Source organism: Aspergillus fijiensis (genome assembly GCF_003184825.1).
Source record: "Aspergillus fijiensis CBS 313.89 unplaced genomic scaffold BO72scaffold_44, whole genome shotgun sequence".
NCBI lineage: Eukaryota > Fungi > Ascomycota > Eurotiomycetes > Eurotiales > Aspergillaceae > Aspergillus > Aspergillus fijiensis.
In genome coordinates, this window is record NW_024469020.1 from 194025 (window position 1) to 213098 (window position 19074).

A 19074-nucleotide genomic window follows, 5' to 3' on the forward strand; every position below is an offset into this window, starting at 1 on the left:
GTAACACGCCCACTGCAGAGTACCTCACTTAAGTATTGTGGTTCCAGAAGGATGCAGTTGCTACAGAGAGTAAACAAAAGTCATATTGCCAGTGATATGTGTTACTATTGTAATTCGACCAGAAGAGGAACAAAAGCGCACCAAACATGATGATGACTTGGGCCACGAGCTTCATCAGTTGCAGTCAAACATGATAGCATACAACACGATAGGGACAGCGATAAACCAAATTCCCAGACCCAAACCTACCCTACTCATTTGTAGCATCACCATCCTCTAGCGGCTCCTCCTTAATTTCTTCTTCGATCTCCATATCCTCTCCCACTATCACCTGCTCCGGCTGAATCTTAGGCCACCAGAAATTGTTCGGGTGCTGAGCTCCGAAGGGCTCGTGGTAGAATGGCTCGGGCTGGAATGCAGGTCGAAACTCAGCTTGAAGCCCGGGCTGAGGAGCGGATGCAGATGAATACATGACCGGGTTGCCTGAGTTGGCAAACATAGAAGTATACGGCGCAACAGCTGGTGGGATAGTCGACATTGGGAAAGATGTAGTCAGAGGGATATCCACCAGCGATGGGACGTGCTCATCATAGGGCTCGGGCTTAAACATAGACTCCAGGCAAGGTTCGAAAGTAGCCTCCAGAGGCTCGTGCTTCACCTCGGGTGTAGGAAGGGGAGGGGGGTGGTACGGTAGTCGTGCAGCTGGATGAGTGGGCGGCATCATAGGAGAGAGCGAAGGACCAGGAGTTGGCATCATCAAGGAGGAAATATGCTCGCCGTAGGGAGCAGCAAATCCCTGGTTCGCCGCTGGCTCGGGCGAAGGGGATGGAAGACTCTTCTGGCCGTTCTCGCTGGACAAACCACCCTTGCTCGACTTGGTGTTGTCTTTCTTAGCACGGGGAGCTCGGGTTGATGGAACGTTGCCCTCCATCTGCTGTCTGAACCGTGAGTATCGCATCCGTGCAGCGTGGCCGTTGGAGATTTCGAGATCAGAGGCAACTAGGTTCCAATCAACCTAGCGAGTTGTCATTAAGATGGAGTATTCCCTTCTGGACTGAAGTACAAACCGATCTAAGATCCAACTGTTTGAGGATGGCGTACAAGAATTTGGACGCCGGAGTGTCAGTCGGCACGGCCTTGCCACGTTTTGGATTCTGCATGGTTGGGCTTGGGAGTAGAGAAGAGATGGGACTTTCTGTGGTAGAAGGGCAGTCTTGACCCGAAGTATGTAGATGATTCCTAGAAATCTGGAGAAGTGACTGAGAAACTTGCACCTTGATGCACGTAGAAGGATGAAATTTATAATTCATGATCCTGGGTTAGAATTGATCATTAAGATAATCTAGCCACACAGCCGCCATCATACTGCATTACTGACAAAGATCCCGGCCATTCTGAAAGGAAGCCTGCGGAGCCTCTACAGTTCTCCCAACAATGATGCAAATTTGGTAGAGAGCTTCTGCATGTCGGCTAGTGGCATGCTGCAGGTGACAGCAGCCTCATTCGCCGGATTGTTTAAACGTGCATGGAGCATAACAACCCACATTTGAGTAGAGAAACTACAAAGAAAGTGTGTACAAGGACCTTGTCTTTACACCATATCCTTCTTACAGCCTGCGAGTAGGGTTTCACTGTTTCACTAATGGTAGCTGATGATCACGTGGTTCGTTATACCCTGACTGAACACACCTTTGGCCGACGGATAGAGGATAAAGACTGCGATAGCTGGTTCAAAAATTCAGTTCGACTAGCAGAGCTGAAAGAGCTGAAAGAGATACCAGATAGCCTCATTTAAAGGATCTTGTCTGTTCCAGACTTAATTAGATTGTAAAATAATCGAGCTGTCAATGCTACCTTTCAGCTGTCCATCTAAAGGGCCAAATTCGAACGCATCAGTAGGTCAACCGATAGATGATTCTATCCAACAGACTTAGTTTGGTCAAAGGTAGCTGCCTTTAATCGTATCTGTAGGTGCTACACAGCGAATATAGATTTCCTTGTTATGTAAATCTTTACCTTCCAAACTTGAGCAACGCAGCGTTAAATAGAGCCAGTCATTAGTCGTCAATTTTCAAACATTGCTTTGACTCTCGAGAAATAGCGAGTATGTCGACGGCCGCAGATCGTGCTTGTTGGTATGCCGGATAGAGGCTTTCTTAGAATCATGGATTAGCTCGCCTTTCCAGGATCAGCTGGAGAAAGACTCATATTCTCCCTTACAATACTCTCGTCCAGAACTTCAGCCCTAGAGACGAACTCAAAGTCAAACTCTCCAAACGTACCTGACTATGCTCATGGGTCCATGTAGCTAGTCTCTGATATGGCGCCCTATCAAACAGATTCCTAGATATTAATCGCTCTCAGCATGCTTCCTCTTGTTTTGCTGTTGAAAGCAAAGTAGTCTTCATCACATTACCACCCCCATCACAACGCCCAATCTCCTCGTATGAGTAGATTAGTCTTTGTCCGGCTGAAGGAAGGGTCGAATAAGAACATGATCATCTAGCCAGCTAGTTCAACTGTAAAGTTATTCAGCTACATCCACTACCTACATAGTAAGCTCGGGTAGATTTCCGATGAGCAGCATCGTCCACGTTTTACACAGCTTTATTCCACTGTAGAAAAGGGCGGCAAATGTCGATGACATCGTTCATGCCGACATGAAACGAGGTGAGTCAGGCTAGGTTGCGCTGAAAATAATATACTGATTTATTCACTTGTCGATGCGCAAAGGTCAGCAGACCTTGGTTACTGTATGCGCTGCCGCACTAGGCCGGGGCCCTTTGTAATGCGTGTTTCTCTTAGATTATATCACCCCCTCACCCTCCCCCCTCTCCCCTAACCCCACGCACCCACATCTTCTGAGAAGTTTAATCTAGCTTTAAGTCTCATAATCACTCTTCCCATACTACCACGATGGCGAAAATCGGTGATAAGTCGAAGAGAGCTTATGCTAAGACACGCTCTACCCTGAAGCCGAAGGGTAAGGCAAAGAGACTCGCCTGGAGCGAGTCAGCAGAGCTAGACCTGCTGTTAACCATAGCTTATGTCAAGAAGATCAAGCTCAGTGAGGAAGAGTGGAAGGAAGTTGGTGACAGGATTGGTGGAAGCTGGAACGCCGCCAGGTGAGTTGCCTGTCTTCCTTGCTTGGAAGATGTCTGCTATGTCTCGCTCTTCCTGTGTCTGACCGGTCATGAAGACAGAGATATGGCACTCGCATGAGCCACAAGTTCCCTGATTGGAAGCGCGGTTCGAGGGCAGACAAGGAACTACTCACATCCTCTGCCAATCCGCATGGATCTGTCGACGCTGGTGTTCAGCCTGGCGAAGCTGACACCACCATGCACGATCATAATGACAACAACGAATGGGATGATTGCACGTCCGAAGGTGGTGATATCGCGCCCGGAATTCCTGAAGAACAGACTCGTGCTGACCAAGCCGAGACTGGACTTGGTCGTGTCTGTTGAGGTAAGTCGTTACTCTAAGCATACCTAGTCGCGGCTTCTGACGATATGACCGAGAAGTCGTAACATGCATCTAAGTCGATCGATGCCATTCTCTGGTTTTGTGGGAGCATCCTTCTATTGGTCTCTTGCAAATAGCGCGAGCAAACCCATTGTTTCCATTTGATCCAGATCAAATTCTCAATTCCTGAACCGCCTGTGTCCAAAATTGCCACTATTGCCTTACAGTTCGATGCTTGTGAGTCTTCATACTCCGCATGTTTTTAACTATGGCCACGGTTCTGTTGTCGAATCTGCTTCAGAAATTGTTCATTTGAGGTCAATTTGATCTTCTACGACTGTGACTTTTCTGGGAAGCTAGAATCATGTTGCGATGGGAGGAACACCTTGGTATTATATTTTAACGCAAATTCGCACTGTCCTTTTGTGCCTTGAGCTTGGAGAATGGGGTTTGCAATAGGGAGAGCTGTACTATGATGTCGACAGTGGGTCATGACTAATCCCACGGCAAATCAAGGTCAAGCTGCTCCTCTCAACGCTGGCGAGGCTCGTGCAGTACTTATTAGGCCTTTCCAATGTAATCTAAGCTTCTGTATGCCCGGCAGTAAACAATCAAGCAACAGGATGTCGCTCGTTGCGGTAGGCGCATGCTATCTAGACACGATCCTAACGTAGGTGGCTTTGGATTCTCTTCCGGTCAACGGCCCGATCATATCTGACGTCAATGTACCAGGACTCCCCATTACCCTGGAGAAGATGAAAAACTTCGTGCTTCCAATATCTCTCGTCGGAGAGGGGGCAACTGCCCCAACACACTTGAGGTTCTGCAGCAGTTGGTAGCTCACGGCTCATCGACCGCGCAACTATCATTGAACCTGGTTGCAATCCTGCCCTCCAGGTCATCAGCTGCTTCGCAGCAGATCCGAGCGGCATTCGAACCGCACGTCAACATGGATCACTGCATCTACCGGGACGAGATAACAGAGCCTGCTTCGAGTTACATCTTCAAAAGCCAGACGACGGGGAGCCGGACCATCGTCAACTACAATGAGCTTCCGGAGATGACCGTTGATGAATTTGTCACGATTGCCAACACTTTAGGCCCGACGGTTTCGTGGTTTCATTTCGAGGTTTGCGAACCATCTAGAGGGCTTCTTGCTTGAGACTAATGACACGATCTATAGGGTCGGATTCCGGACGTCACCCTGTCTTGCATCCGCTACCTGCGGCAACATCTCCCCTCGGTCAGAATCAGCGTCGAAGTAGAGAAGCCAGGACGGCCTGGGCTGCAGGAACTCGCGGAGGAAGCCGACGTTGTTTTCTACTCGAAGAGCTGGGCTCAGGTACACATATTCCTGCTTCTCATGTCTCTGCCGGAATCGAGGCTGACAGCCGTAGGGAAATGGGTATAAATCGGCTGAGCAATGTGTTCAAGAACAATCGTCTCTGACACAGAAGGCGTATGTCCAAGATCCATCAGCGTTTCCATGCTTCATTTGCTGATCTTTTGACCACTAGCTCTCTTCTATGCTGCACATGGGGTGAACATGGAGCAGTAGCTCTGAGTACCGCGACCAAAGATGTGATTCATCAGCCCGCATACACCGCGCCAGACTTTCGTATCGTGGAGTAAGTGGAAATCAAGTGGCTGAATGCGCCACGACTACTGGACTAGGCGTATCGTGTCGGTCACTGACTCTGATTAGTACAATTGGTGCTGGCGATAGTTTCAATGCCGGGATGCTGTACGCGCTTCTCTGTCGGCGTGATGAATGGAGTTTGTCGCAGAAGCTAAGCTTCGCAAACCGAGTTGCTGGAATGAAGGTATCCCAAGAGGGCTTTTCAGGGCTTCATCGTGCACTGAACTCTATACGTTGAGATGAATATCCGACTAGCGTGGTATCTGCATCATGGCGCAATTGTTCTCAATTGTTCTGCAGGGCGACAGGGAAATGTTCGAAGCAGTCTTGGCCCGGCCATAAGCGTGTGGATTACATGGAGCGGAGACACAATAATACTACAGAGAGAGGCGGGGATTGCCGATAAACAGGGCGATGGATGGCATTGAAGCTTGATTATTGTGCTTTCAGGTTCAAGAGAATAAGCCTGAAATCGACCTCGATTGTACTGAGAAGATGCTAGCTATTTCTCGATTCAATTGGGAGTAATGATCGCAGTCATAAAATGAAGGAGTGAAGGGTGACAAGAGAATTACCAAGCTCAAGATACGGCTTATTGATTATGGAGCCAAATGATACAATGAAAGAATTCAGAGCACTGTATATGAATGTGAATAGCTTCGCAAGATAGACTAACCAGATAAGGCTTGAGCGGTCCACAAAGTGGTGAGAGAGTGGATGTAGTCACGGGATGCTGATCATCAAAGGCGGTGTAGACCAAAAAATAATTCTGCCCGGCATCTTCTGAATTTTGCGGGTGATCAACAGATTCGGACTTTCACAAACCACAGCATATAGCATTCACCATGGCGTCCGTCTACAAAACTGTTTCAAAGAAAGCCGCCCAGCGCATTGCTCGGGAGCAGGAGCTCGATGAGGAGGATATCGAAATGGAGGAACTCCTTGCTGACGCCGACGATTCGAGCGACAGCGAAGACGACGAGGAAATCACTACTGAAGCGGCGAAGAAGCAGCTTGCTTCTGGGTTCATGCCCAAGACTCGCGTCCTGATGTTGACCTCCAGAGGTGTAACCTATCGGTGCGTTCTTCTACATCTGAACCTGGGAGTTGAGGGACAAGACTCCGATTGCTAACCGTGGATTTTTACTCCCTCTCTAGCCACCGACACCTGCTCGCAGACCTTGCCTCTCTTCTCCCCCACACTCACAAGGAAAGCAAACTCGACACGAAAAAGAAGACCGCTGGCTACAACCTCCTCCTGAACTCTCTCGCCGATCTTCACTCTTGCAACGTTATCTTCTTCCTCGAGGCTCGTAAGCAGGGTCAAGATTTGTACCTCTGGCTTGCGCGCCCTCCCAATGGACCTACCATTAAGTTTCACGTCAACAACCTGCACACCATGGCCGAGCTGAATGCCGGGTTCAGCGGAAACTGCTTGAAGGGCGGTCGGGGTCTCGTGGTTTTCGACCGCTCGTTCGACGAGCAGGGCCCGCTCATGAGCTCCCCCGGCAGCGAATACCGGGGTTTGATCAGGGAGATGATCCGCGGTGTCTTCTGCGTTCCCAAGCGTGGCGTGAAGGGCATGAAGCCGTTTGTTGACCGCATCATTGGTGTCTTTGGTGTGGATGGCAAGATCTGGATCCGCGTCTATGAGATTCGGGAGTCTGAGGGCGAGAGCAAGAAGGAGGAGGGCAAGGACGCGAAGCCCGCTCCCAAGAAGAAGGATGGACAGCCGGAGATCTCTCTCGTCGAGATTGGACCTCGCTTTGTCTTGACGCCGATCGTGATCCTGGAGGGCAGCTTTGGCGGTCCTGTCATCTACGAGAACAAGGAATACGTGAGCCCCAACCAGGTCCGCCGTGACATCCGCATTGGCAAGGCCGCCCGCCACGCCAACCGCAGGGATGCGGAGACGGACCGTTTCGCGAAGCGGTCGAATCTGGGATTGGGTGACGGCGAGAAGAAGCCCGGTGCTCTGGACACACGGCACCTGTTCGCATAATCGCTTTTCTGTTTCGCATCGCTTTCTTCTGTTATTTCTACGCCCTATTAGACTCTGATATCCTGAAGGGATGTATATGTATTGATGTGGGGGGGTACATTCATGGTTCTCTTTCAAGGCGTCTGGTGTGACAATAATAAAAGTACTTGACGTTATCGTTCAATTTGCGCTCATTTCGATGAACCCACAATGCACTTCATGGCTTGCCTCTATCTGGCTGTTGCCCTTAGTAATCCTTCTGTATATGTGTACTTGCAGTCATTGTGTAGAGAGCTATCATATTGGCTTTTTCGACAATTTCCAAATTGCTCCAGAGATAGGGAACAAGGGAGCGTATACATCATATATAACTTACAAATTTTAGAATGTCGAATAGCTCATTCCCTGCCCCCTTTTGGTATTCATATGTACAAGTGCATTGGGTGAAGGGGAAGGCGATTGTGTCAAGTGATCTGACGTCCCGCCTCTCCTTATCGCCTCGCCGGCTTCGCCATCGCCGCGACTACAACTCCTTAACAGAAATCATGGCATCTGTTTCACTCCCCAGCCCATCGTGGCTGCTTGGAGCTTGTCCTGTTCCTGACGCTATGGCAACGGTCCCTACCCGTTTTTCATCTGTTTTGGTAATCCCCAGGGGTGGGGTCGCGATCTAGGTCCGAATCGCTATTGCGACAGCGGCCGCAGGGGTATTGAGCCTGCAGCGACGACAGCCCTGTCCTTGACAGCGACATTTGTCATCTAATCTTCTACGAACCACTCTCGAAACTCTCTTAGAAATATTACAATAGGTATCAATCTTCCAATGCAGAGATCGGCCTTAATGTTCACATTGAACTGACGCCGTATGAAGATAGCCATAGTCCAGAACCATGTCCTTCAATATACTAGCCGCGGAGCTTCTGCTCCATATATTCCGCTCTTGCGAAAGTGTCACCGATGTCATAAACCTTGCCTCCACGTGCCGTCGATTGCACACTGTTTTCCACCGATCCAATAAACTACAGATCCTCTACAATGTCGCGGAGCTCGAGTTTGGCCCGCTAGATGATATCATCCAAATTGTGACTCAGAATACCAGCCAGGCAGCGCACGTGTCGCGCACCGCACCTCTGACCGACCCCCTTCTCCGACAGATCATACATATCGGGTGCGTGGCCCAGAAATGGGAGGCCATATACCCTCTCAAAAAATGGAAGCTGGATTTCGAGAATCGCCGGACGCTCTCCGACGAGGAGCGATTCCGGCTCCGGCGCGCGATCTACCGTCTGTGGCTGTATCATCGCGCCTTTCACACGCACGACCACAGCCGGTTCACTCGCACCCTGCCCCATATCGTCAGCGAACGCGCGCAGCTGCTGCACAACTGGTCCACCGCTGACTTGGCCGAGATCGAGGATGTGCGCGCGATCATCGGGGATGTCGTGCAGAACCACATCTGCCCCAGCAACGGGACCATCCAGCGTAAATTTAAGAAACGACACCCCGAGAGCACCCACCAGTTGATGTTCAACATTCATCTCAACTACCCGACGGCGGCGGCAGCGGCGCCCGAATATCCCAAGGGCCCCCAGAGTTTGTTCGCAAAGCCTTCCGATCCGGTGGCTGAGCGGTACTTCCACACTACTCATCCGAGCAACTTCGAATCTTCGGCCAAGTACAAATCTCGCTTCCGGAACGATTTGTTCCACGACCCCGGGTTTGAAGGGTGGGGGGATGAGATCCCGCACTACTACGTCGTGCAGGATATGATGAAGCTTGATCCGGGTCAGGTGCTGTGGCTGCGGGATCACGCCCTGCTCAAGGAACAGGTCGAGGCCTATGTGCGGGACATGGGCGACTGGTTCCGGGATAATGGGGAGACATTCGGGGACACCCTGGAGTGGGTGATGAAGGAGCGAGGCGAGGATATTGGGGAGTTTCGCGCCGCCATCGCCGATCGTGGGATTGGGGTCGTCTGGGATTAGCAACGGTGCTGTCTGGCTGCCGAATCCATAGACTAGTATTGTATGTGTCTTGTCATCTACAGTCGAATATATGCCCCAAGGTTGGTAAACGGCTTCCTCGTATGCAGCTTCCCCGAGACAGCACCCTTCCAGCCGAGCCAAGCCAAGCAAAGACCATGTAGCATCTACGCATCCCTGGACCTTCCAGCACGAATCTATCTAGACCATATATGACACCATAAGGTATTGGCGACCCTTCTTCCAGCCCATAGCCAAAGGGTGAAATCAGTCCTAAGAACGCAAAAACATCCCAACATCGGCTAATCATCAGCCATCTACTGTACATTAATCTCATATCCCTAACTCTAAACCCCAGATCCTGTCACTTCCACGCGACACACACGACTTTACCAAAAAAAAAAAAATCAAAAAACAAAATCAAGCCCACTACGAAACACAGGGCATCCACTGGTAACACCCGAGGAGGGGGAGTCCACGCGTGCGACTCGAACACTGCACGGCACTGTCTAACCACCTTAACGGCCAACCCGTCCCATCTTTCTCTCTCTCTCTCTCTCTCTCTCTCTCTCTTCCCCCTGATCAGCCCACCCTAAACCGTACGGGGAAATGGCATTCGGCAGAAAAGAGCTGAGGCTGAGCCCGCCTGGAACCGGGGCTAAAATTCCCAAGTGGAGTGGAGTTCAATTGTTGTGTGTGTTCTTTTTTGGGGAGGGTGCGGGTGATTAAAAATGGGGCCGGTTTTGGTTGTTTGGGGGATTACTGTGCGTAGGAGGAGGCGTCGTGTGTATTTGCTACGGGGGGAGGGATGGCTCTACGTGTACTTGGTATCCTGGATTGATAGCTTGAGTGGTGGAATACCTATGTAGCAGAGTATTCCGTATAAGGCAGGCTGGGATTTGAGTATTATTGAATTGCATACTCATAAATGCATCCAGCTAACGTACGGAAAATGGAGCAGGAACGGAAATGCCTCGTGGGGCTCCCGCGGTGAGGATGTGGGCCGCTTCGTTCGACCATGGCCTGGGACAACTGGCGAGGCCGGGAAATAAGAGGAACGTAATATAGGCGGGTGGACGCGATGCTGTGTGAAATTCTCGCCCAGGGTCTCGGTCCTTGGGATGATAGCCTGTTGCAAGGTAGAGAGGATGGACAATGGCTTTCTGTGCTCAAAATTGCTTCCTCTCCTCCCTTGGCTCACTAACTTCACATGCTTTGGGAAATCTACACGTCATTGAGGGGGGCAAGCCATATCAGGGCTTCAAAACCTGGTGGGACAGATAACATGCAAGGGGCAGAACGCAAGGAAGATCCACAAGAATATTCAATTTCGTCATCTTTAGAGTATAAAAAGAAAAGCATGAGGTGCAAACCACAGACACAAAAATAGAAAAAGAATAAAAGTCGACGACGTAAAAAGGTGCCAGAAACAAGGTGTCGGGAGTATTGTGATGTCCAGCAAACACCGCCATACCATGTCCATAACCCCAAATGCCATTCCTAACGACGTTCCTCTTGTGTATCATCTCCAGGAGGCTAAGTAACAGACAGAAAGAGAGCTCAAGACCGTTCAATTATCACATCACAAAATAAAATCGTTTCGGTTGGCATGTCACACATTCCCCGATGTCATGGTTTCTTTAACAGCATCCCTGCTTGGTCTCGGAGGTATCCGACTGCTCAATCCTCACCATGTCGCGACGGTCGCCCAAGACGGTCTGGCCCGCGTCACCGCCCTCCAGAGCCTTGCTGGAGACGATACGGTAGATCTCTGCAAAGAGGGTCAGCGTCAAGAAGCAGGCGCATGGGTGCGTGGCGAAAGCGTACCTGTGAGGATGTTCTGGAAAGCAAGCTCGACGTTGCTTGCGTCGAGAGCGGACGTTTCAATGAAGGAAAGGTTGTTCTCGCCTGTCGGAATATCATCAGCATACTAGCTCGCTTAACAAAGGAGCATGTCCAGCCCGATGAACAAAGGACATCCACGTACTGGCAAATTGCTTGGCCTCTTCCGTGGGCACAGCGCGCAGGTGTCTCAAATCGCTCTTGTTACCGACCAGCATGATAACGATGTTAGAGTCAGCATGGTCGCGAAGCTCCTTCAACCACCGGTTGACATTGTCGTAGGTTTGGTGCTTGCTGATATCGTAGACGAGCAAGGCACCAACGGCACCACGGTAGTAAGCGGACGTAATGGCACGGTAACGTTCCTGACCAGCAGTATCCCAAATCTGCGCCTTGATCGTCTTCGAATCGACTTGGATGGAGCGGGTTGCGAATTCAACACCGATGGTGGACTTGGAGTCCAGGTTGAACTCGTTGCGAGTAAATCGACTCAAGAGGTTGGACTTTCCAACACCGGAGTCTCCAATGAGGACAACTGTTCAGAGAAACGAAGGAAGCCGTCGCACGTCAGCCGAGATCCTGACACGAACGCGATCTGCTTGATAGGGAACGGTGACGAGAGGCGACTGCGCGGGGGGAAGAGGGGGGGGGATAAGAGTGGCAACTTTACCTTTGAAGAGGAACTGCCAGCGACATTCGTCAATTACAGGCCTGCCAACGAGTAAAGGATTAGATGAAAGGGGTCACTCACATCATACTCGTCGTTAGCCATAATGGGTATTTTGTGAGCTCGCTAAGCTCTGGTACAGGTAAGATTTATAAACGGGGAGAGTTTTCGATGTGTTTTGGGGTGTGTGGCAGGCGATTCACGGGAAAACCGACAGCAGTTGAATCTCACTTTCTGGAAACGAGGGGCAGCAGTGCTCTGATTAGTACTTCACTACCTAATCTCTGCAATAATAAAGAGAAGAGGGAAAGAGAGGAACACAGCAGGGTGCGCAGATAAGAGTCTTAAATCCACAAGGCAACAAGAGCAACTTACCGGGAAAGTCTAAGGGGTGAACACCGGGGAAGGGAGATTAGGAGGTTATCCAGACTCTCTCTCTCTCTCTCTCTCTCTCTCCTGGTTAGTCTCTCTCTCTCCGTCCACCTCTTCCTCCCCTACCGATTCCCGACTGGACTGTCGCCTCTTCGGGATTAGTGCCCTTGTCACGTGATCCCATAATCTTTATCGTCCCCAGCAACAAACTTGCGACTCAAAATACCAAGTTGATGCAGTGTGCTGCACGCCGCAGGGGGTTCCCGAAGTATCTAGTATCTATTTACTCACCCAATAAAGGGGATTGCCTCAACTCGCAGTGTTCAATTTCTCCACGAATATCAGCTACAACTCTTTCCTGCAACTACTCATTGGTCTGCCATATTAGGAAACCGATCTATATTCCGACCGGTCCCCACAAGAGACTGCCCGTCATTCACCGTGGACTAAACCCTCAGAACCTCGGAACCTGACTTAGGAAAGCGTTGCTCAATGCGGCCAGATCCATGTTAGGATCTCACCTCATTTGTTCCAAGTTGGACTGGCAATCACCAGCTCCCATGCACTAGAAACGTTCCAGCGCTGTATTCATTCTGGCCTCACTTTGCAGAAAGTAAAATGGTTCCCCGCCAAGAAGATGAGGATGAGGATGACATTTCGCTCACTTCGACGGTTGAGAGTGAGCCAAAATCGGAATATGAAGTCGAGCAAGTCCTAGCTGAGCAGCGCTTCGAGGACGGTGTCCGCTATCTGGTGCAATGGGCTGGCTATCCTCCTGAGAGGAACTCCTGGGAACCTGCCGATGCCTTCAGTGATGGGCAAACAATCCTCGACTGGCGTCGGAAAAACACAGATATCGCAGCAGGAAAGTGTAAGAGTTTTGATGTAGATGCCTGGCTGCAATATATGGAAGACTTTGAAGAAAGGAGAGAGGACCGCAAGCGCAGACGCGAAGCCAAGAGACGAAGGCTAGGAGCATCAGCTGGGACAAGCAAAGCTGCGCAGAAAACTGATTCACAGCGACCTCTACAGAAACCTTTGTCTCGACGCCATTCCAGCGGTCCAGGAGTACCGGCACAGAGGCGCGTTCACCAGGAAGTACCTCCGGTCTTGTTCGGCGGTGGCAAGCCACCCCAAGCTCATCCGCAGCGTCGGAACTCTCTCCATGCGAGCACGAGTATGAATTCAGGCAAATGGTTTCCAAATCTATCATCGAAGTATTGGCACCAGAAGGCCAGAACCAAAGAATTAGATCCTGTCCTTGACGGCTTGGACCTGAGACGACCATCAGAGTGGCCTGAAAACCCTCCCATCGCCCCTACTAGAGCCACCGAACGCATTTCAGACATACAACCCGCACTTGTATCTGATTCAGCAGCCTCTGGGTCTTACCGCAATAGGTCTCCTGAAAAGCTGGATGAAAATACTACTCGAGTGATTGAGCCGGGGGAAACGCGCAACAAACGGGGCCATGAACCATTTTCGGGCAGACCACCTCGAGCGAAAAAAATCATGACCCCGTCAGGTCTACGGCTTGTAGGCTTTGGCGAGCTGTTAGTTCGGATTCTATACGGTCCGGATAAAAGGATTATAGGCGCCGCTAGGCTTTGTGGCCTCGGGTCAAAGATAAGAGGTCAGCTTCTTAGGCACAAGAGAGGCCACAGCCTTGACATTTGGTTTCAACATGTCTGTACATTGGATCAATACCAAACAATAGCTCCGAATGTGAGTGTCATGTTACGTGTTCTTTGGTCTCAAAGCACCTCAACTCAAGCCCACCTCTCCGTTTTAATCTATAAACCCAACGGCATGGCTTGATAACTGATTTTGATCGAGTTCCAGGCAATGGGCAGAGCCTATGATGTTGGTTGGATCGAAGGATATGACGATACCACACCCGATATCCGCCTAATGTCACAAGACCTCAAGCAAGAAAACACTGTGGCTATATACAACTTTGAGAGAGTGGGACTGGCGTTTCTCGCTTACCCTCCCGATTCACTCGGCTTTCGAGATCTGAGCAATCTACGCAAGGACATCCCCGATGTGTATCTTCACATTCATGTTAGAGAGTCCCTGAATTCCATTGAGCAACTTCACCATAACGCACACGTTCAAAAGTCAACCCCACGATATCCTGAAACCGAGATCACCGGATCGGCCGAGAATTTGAATAGATCCGACCATTTGTCAATCACAGAGGGGTATGAAGAGACTAAAAGGGAGTTTACAAGATCTATGAAAGATCGAACCGTGACAGAGAACGCTTCAAAACGTCACTTGTCCCCTGACCAACACGTAGCAGAGGCTACTGTGAACGGGCCCAGCCTACCGAATTTACTCGAAGACATCAATACCGACCCTTCTCTACCAGAACCCGCTGGATTTGAAGCAATGGATATCGATCATGAAGGGCCACCACCGGCTCTTGAACAGAAGAAATCTCTCACTGATGATGAGCTTAATCTGAAGAATGTCTTCAAAAAACAATTTGAAGTGAATTTTGCGACTTTGGTCAAGGTGAATGCAGGGTCGAAAACTCAATTAGCAAAGGTACTATACCTTATGTACCCGGAAGATCCGATTCATGCCGAAGAGTTTCAGCTGTTGGCCGAGTTCCTCAAACATTACAACCCAGTCATATATTCCAGCCGGTATGAGGGGGACTGGGAGAAGTTTGCGCGGACAGTCTCTAACGGAGTCGTGTTCGTATGTGTCCTCTAGACCTGGTTCGCTTCAACTTCGCTTCTGAGCTGACTGTTCAATAGTTCCACGAGAGCTTTGCGGCCTTCCACACACTTCCATTCCTCAAACAACTCCTCGGAAAATCCTCCGTCGGTTTTTGGAGCGTTTCGTTGGTCAAGCCGCTGCAATTCGCCGACCATCCTTCTCACTTTCAACGCATATTTCCCCACGGCTGCGTCATCTTGATGACCGAGGAATTCATGGTGCGTGAGCAGCATGGCACGATTGTCTTGCTTGCCTGGATGAACGATTGGATGAGGAAGAAGATCCCGGGGTATTGGAAGATGATGTTCCGCCCTGATGTCCTGAACTGGGTTCTTCAGCAACACGAAACCAGTCCACAGGCGGATCAAGAAAAGTGAGTTCCTGCGACCCAGCAACCTGGCCTACCCTCTTCCTCCGACAGCAGCATCACGCGAAAGCTAACAATCATTCACCCCTTTCCAAAACCCAGTTGGTTAACCATGTACCGTCTGATCTCGCAACTCTGCGTCCCCTCCGCCTACGACACTGCCTCCGGCGAAATCCTATCAGGCTCCACCGACGAGTACTTCGAAAGCAACGCCATCTCCCCTCCCAAACTCCAGGGCTACGGGTCGCGTACCGAGAAAGACAACCCCGACATCCCCGCCGGCCTGTCGCGCGCGCACCTCGATGCCGACCACCTGATCGAATTCTTCGCCGGATGGGCCCTCGTCAATAACCATTTGTACCGTCGATTCGTGGTCGTCACCAGCCCCGGCCTGAAGGTTCCGCGGTGGGCGGAGTGGAACCACATCGAGCTCAAACACGGCGCGAGGGAATTCATCGAATCCTTCCAGATCGACTACAGATACTATTGGAGCAAGCTGACCGAGAAGCCCGGTTCGCAGGGCGGAGCAAAGGACCACCACAGCCATCAGGCAGCATCGCCTTACACGCCGCGTACTCCGGGCGGCCTTCGTGCGGCGCCCACTGAACACAAAGCTTCAAGGCTCACGCAAATAATGAACTCGGCGTCGGCGCAGTATAACTATCCCGAGCCTTACCAATGAAGCATCGCGCACTCTGTTTCGATGCTAAAGCCGATCGTGAATGTTATTGGTGGCCACAAGTTTTCGGAAAGCTCCTTTAATCTGAACAAAAAAAAACCTGAAAACAGCTCCTTCTCATGCAAATATTCAAAAAGGCTCATGTTACACATTTCAGCGTGGAGTTGTTTTTTTTAGAAAATGTACCTGAGGAAGTTAGAAATACCCTTTAAAGCTTACAAGTCCGTTCCATTCTTACTGCTGAAATATTCTTAGGCATCTGTTGGGTTTCTCGTTTTGAGGACCCCAAGGAGGGAGGAAACAGTACAAATGATATCATGATATTCACAAGAGGATGCATATTCGCATACGGGAAATACAAAATAAAGGACTACTCTGAGATAGAAACTGTGCAAGCCCAGCTGCCCCGGCGCCAAACGAACCAAACAGAAAAGGCCAATCGCTGCATGTGGAAACCTACACGGAGAGGGAGATAGGGATGGAAGATGGAGATAACGAGGATGTGAGCGGACCAAGGATCATCAGCCTCTCCTCAGAAGCCAGCTGCTCGGTTACGGTATTCCTTGAAGTTTGAGATTGCATGCATCTCAGGCGAAGTCTGCGGCTTGGGCTGTTTGTCCTTGGTCTTGGCTTTCTTCTCGCGCCGCAGCCTCTCCTCCCATTTACTTTCCTCGGCGGCGATGAGAGAATGGAAGCGCCCGCCTTGCCCGCGGGACAGATAGATCGGCTTCTCCTTGCGCTCCGCCACGGATTCGGTGACCAGCACGAATTTGACGCTGGAGCCCGGGGTTTCGAACATCGCGTCGCTGAGGATCGTCTCGAGCTCGGTTCGGAGAGCGCGGGCGCCTGTTCCCATGTTGAATGCGTTGGCGGCGACCTTGTGCAACGCGGGCGTTGTGAAGCGGAGCTCGATGCCGGAAAGAGAGAAGAGGGTCGTGTACTGGGCGAGTAGGGAGTTGCGAGGTTCGGTGAGAATGCGGACGAGTAACGGGACCGTCAGCGCTGATAGTGCAGCTGTGACCGGAACCCGACCCACTAACTCCGGGATGAACCCGTAATTCTGCAAGTCTGTTGGGTTCAATAGGTCTAGGGCGTTGAAATAGGCTGGCTCGCCGTTGGGTGATGCGGATGCGGCGGAGTTGAAAAAGGGGAGGTGTTTTTGGTAGAGTGCTTCCTCCTCGGAGCCAGGGAGAATGGGAACCGGCTGGTTATTATTCGCCGAGCCTGATTCCCTTGCACGCTCGGAGGAGCCTGACTGCGCCCGAACCGGTTGACCGAAGCCGATTGAGCCACGGGCTATCCTATCCATGACGACCTTGTGCAAGCCGACAAAAGCACCGGAGAAGATGAAGAGGATGTTATCGGTACGCACATTGTAGACCTCTCCCTTCTGTGGACTATGTCCCCCTCCAGGTGGGGTGAACGGGGAGTTACCCAAAGGGCTGTTCGACGGATATGTGTTCGGGGTGTTGTTGACGCGAGGCGCGCTCCTCTCCTGCTTCGCTTGGACCTGGACGGTTGTACCCTCGATAAGCTTCAGAAGAGCTTGCTGTACTCCTTCGCCACTGACATCTTTGCCGTGGCTGATCTTCGTGGCTGCAAGCTTGTCCACCTCGTCCAGGACAATTATGCCTCGTTCGGCCTGCTCCACATCGTAATTCGCCGCGGCCAACAGCCGGTGAACGCAGACATCCGCATCTTCGCCGATGTAGCCGGCCTGGGTGAACGGAGTGCAATCGGAGATGCTGAATGGGACCGACAAGATCCTTGCTAATGTCTTTGCCATCAACGTTTTGCCAACACCCGATGGTCCCAGGAGTAGAATATTCGACTTCTCTAGCTGCAGTGGCGACGAGTCTGGCGAGTCTTCAAGTTCAACCGGGGCCGTCGTGGGCGCAAGTAGATCCGCGTTCGGAGGGAGAGGGACGGTTCGTTGTTGACCTGGAAATTCATCTGTATGCAAGTTAGAGTCTATCGAAAGACCTAGATTCTTGGCTCGTAAAGTGACTGCGGATGTCTTACCCTCGACCGGGTGGCGCTCGAGTGCCTCCCTGCGTGCGCGCTTGGCCAGTGACTCTGCGTTTTCCTCCTCTCGCCTTTGCAGCTCTTGCACTCGTTGGTAATGATTGAACACAGCAACGCTCAATATTCTCTTGGCACGATCTTGTCCCACTACAAACTGATCTAGATACTGTTTCAAGGATCTCGGCGTGACCCGCGGGGCCCCGAAGGCCGGAGTAGACCCGAGAGGCCCAGCTGTTGGCAACCCTGCTTCATAACTTCCAGTCCATGGCTGACTGGTGAAGTCCGATCGATCAAATTGAGAAAGTGTGGGATATGTTGCTGAAGAATTTGTGAACCCGCGACCATTGCCTTGGTATTGCGAGTTCGGCGCATGCCGATAGCGGAGGACAGAGTAGCGGTGCACCCTAGGGGAACCGCACGCCCGAAGAGGCGACCGCAGCATGACCGTGAGGATGGGACAAGTACAGACGATGCTCTTATCTAATCCTCTCCAGATGGAAATTATAAGGTTTGAATAGAGGAGATGGGAGAAGAAGCCTGGAGAGGTAGGACAGGAGCTCTTGGAGACGTCGCTTCCGATGGTGGCAGATAAGATACAATCAACCGAACCGATAGCTTTCCCCGCAGCACGTGATGCTTATCAACCGATGCTATCCGCAGATGACGTGGTCTGGATTGTACGGACTGAATAGGGTCTGTATTTTGTTGATATCAAGCGATGTCTGCCAACGTAAGACTTTTTTAGTCTAACTGCCTTAGATGCTGAATTGGGCTACGGATACGCCAGACCAGGCGACAATAGAATCCTCCCGTCACATTCCGGACAACAACCTGAACGAGTGAAACAACAATACAAAAGTATTTTGGATATGCATAGAAAACCTCTGATTCCTTGATCAGTCATATGGCCAAATCGAAGTCATGTAAAATTTTTGAGTCATTTGACAAGGGATTTCAAGCACACAAACAAGTTGCAGCATGATTTCAATCGTCCTGCGCCCGTATCTTCATGCTCAGTGAACAATGGAGATGCGCCGAGCTGATATGTAAACACAACATTCAATGCCTGAGCATGCGTGTGTCTCTTACTTGTCAAGTCGCAGTGCACGAACTCCGATGTGAATTTTGTGGCCGTGGCTGCTCAAACGTCCAAATCGTTTCGATGCAGACCCTATGAGTGACTTTGAGCAAGATGAGCCAAGAATAATCATCACGATTGGGGCATAAAATTGCATCTGGAGATCCCTTCACCGAGTAGCTCTCGACTGAATGCTCGCTTTATTCCAAGCAAAGCAGATTCTCTGACCCAGCTGCTACCGAGA

At 50.8% G+C, this 19074-nt stretch overlaps 8 protein-coding genes across 8 annotated transcripts; 5 read left to right on the plus strand and 3 right to left on the minus strand.

Annotated features, from left to right (window-relative positions):
- Positions 1-233: 233 nt before the first annotated feature.
- Positions 234-1160, minus strand: BO72DRAFT_515166 (uncharacterized protein; the record flags this gene model as incomplete). Its single annotated transcript, XM_040949544.1, has 2 exons — positions 234-1015; positions 1068-1160. 2 exons carry the CDS (start codon positions 1158-1160, stop codon positions 251-253), a joined length of 858 nt encoding a protein of 285 aa, XP_040798880.1. The 3' UTR covers positions 234-250.
- A 1756-nt stretch (positions 1161-2916) lies between these two features.
- BO72DRAFT_529828 (uncharacterized protein) lies at positions 2917-3470 on the plus strand (the record flags this gene model as incomplete). Its single annotated transcript, XM_040950263.1, has 2 exons — positions 2917-3125; positions 3200-3470. 2 exons carry the CDS (start codon positions 2917-2919, stop codon positions 3468-3470), a joined length of 480 nt encoding a protein of 159 aa, XP_040798881.1.
- A 621-nt stretch (positions 3471-4091) lies between these two features.
- Positions 4092-5345, plus strand: BO72DRAFT_383772 (ketohexokinase; the record flags this gene model as incomplete). Its single annotated transcript, XM_040941524.1, has 6 exons — positions 4092-4138; positions 4201-4597; positions 4652-4810; positions 4866-4927; positions 4986-5096; positions 5174-5345. 6 exons carry the CDS (start codon positions 4092-4094, stop codon positions 5343-5345), a joined length of 948 nt encoding a protein of 315 aa, XP_040798882.1.
- A 575-nt stretch (positions 5346-5920) lies between these two features.
- On the plus strand, positions 5921-7307 carry BO72DRAFT_450328 (ribosome biogenesis protein BRX1). Its single transcript, XM_040945231.1, has 2 exons — positions 5921-6185; positions 6266-7307. Exons 1-2 carry the CDS (start codon positions 5953-5955, stop codon positions 7107-7109), a joined length of 1077 nt encoding a protein of 358 aa, XP_040798883.1. The 5' UTR covers positions 5921-5952; the 3' UTR covers positions 7110-7307.
- A 312-nt stretch (positions 7308-7619) lies between these two features.
- On the plus strand, positions 7620-9434 carry BO72DRAFT_487929 (F-box domain protein). The gene is made up of 2 exons (XM_040948007.1): positions 7620-7897; positions 7960-9434. The coding sequence occupies exon 2, from the start codon at positions 7979-7981 to the stop codon at positions 9071-9073; it is 1095 nt and encodes a 364-aa protein (XP_040798884.1). The 5' UTR covers positions 7620-7897; positions 7960-7978; the 3' UTR covers positions 9074-9434.
- Positions 9435-10710: 1276 nt separating this feature from the next.
- BO72DRAFT_383719 (Rab family GTPase) lies at positions 10711-11448 on the minus strand (the record flags this gene model as incomplete). The annotated part of the gene is made up of 3 exons (XM_040941521.1): positions 10711-10841; positions 10898-10978; positions 11058-11448. Coding segments are annotated over 3 exons (603 nt in total), but the record flags the coding sequence as incomplete, so codon positions are not given.
- Positions 11449-12186: 738 nt separating this feature from the next.
- BO72DRAFT_434369 (putative Chromo domain protein Chp1p) lies at positions 12187-15817 on the plus strand. The gene is made up of 4 exons (XM_040943235.1): positions 12187-13676; positions 13794-14660; positions 14720-15054; positions 15151-15817. Exons 1-4 carry the CDS (start codon positions 12570-12572, stop codon positions 15728-15730), a joined length of 2889 nt encoding a protein of 962 aa, XP_040798886.1. The 5' UTR covers positions 12187-12569; the 3' UTR covers positions 15731-15817.
- A 216-nt stretch (positions 15818-16033) lies between these two features.
- BO72DRAFT_434372 (putative ATP-dependent Clp protease) lies at positions 16034-18321 on the minus strand. The gene is made up of 2 exons (XM_040943236.1): positions 17750-18321; positions 16034-17680 (listed from the first exon to the last, which is right to left on the minus strand). Exons 1-2 carry the CDS (start codon positions 18192-18194, stop codon positions 16260-16262), a joined length of 1866 nt encoding a protein of 621 aa, XP_040798887.1. The 5' UTR covers positions 18195-18321; the 3' UTR covers positions 16034-16259.
- Between the last annotated feature and the right edge of the window lie 753 nt (positions 18322-19074).

Excerpts from the sequence above, each read along its gene's own strand:
- BO72DRAFT_434369 (XM_040943235.1), top strand. The coding sequence starts at position 12,570 with ATGGTTCCCCGCCAAGAAGATGAGGATGAGGATGACATTTCGCTCACT. Across the intron at positions 14,661-14,719 it reads TCTCTAACGGAGTCGTGTTC|TTCCACGAGAGCTTTGCGGC; the intron begins GTATGTGTCCTC and ends ACTGTTCAATAG. Across the intron at positions 15,055-15,150 it reads CCACAGGCGGATCAAGAAAA|TTGGTTAACCATGTACCGTC; the intron begins GTGAGTTCCTGC and ends TCCAAAACCCAG.
- BO72DRAFT_487929 (XM_040948007.1), top strand. The coding sequence starts at position 7,979 with ATGTCCTTCAATATACTAGCCGCGGAGCTTCTGCTCCATATATTCCGC.
- BO72DRAFT_450328 (XM_040945231.1), top strand. The coding sequence starts at position 5,953 with ATGGCGTCCGTCTACAAAACTGTTTCAAAGAAAGCCGCCCAGCGCATT. Across the intron at positions 6,186-6,265 it reads TCCAGAGGTGTAACCTATCG|CCACCGACACCTGCTCGCAG; the intron begins GTGCGTTCTTCT and ends CTCCCTCTCTAG.
- BO72DRAFT_434372 (XM_040943236.1), bottom strand. The coding sequence starts at position 18,194 with ATGCTGCGGTCGCCTCTTCGGGCGTGCGGTTCCCCTAGGGTGCACCGC. Across the intron at positions 17,681-17,749 it reads CGAGCGCCACCCGGTCGAGG|ATGAATTTCCAGGTCAACAA; the intron begins GTAAGACATCCG and ends ACTTGCATACAG.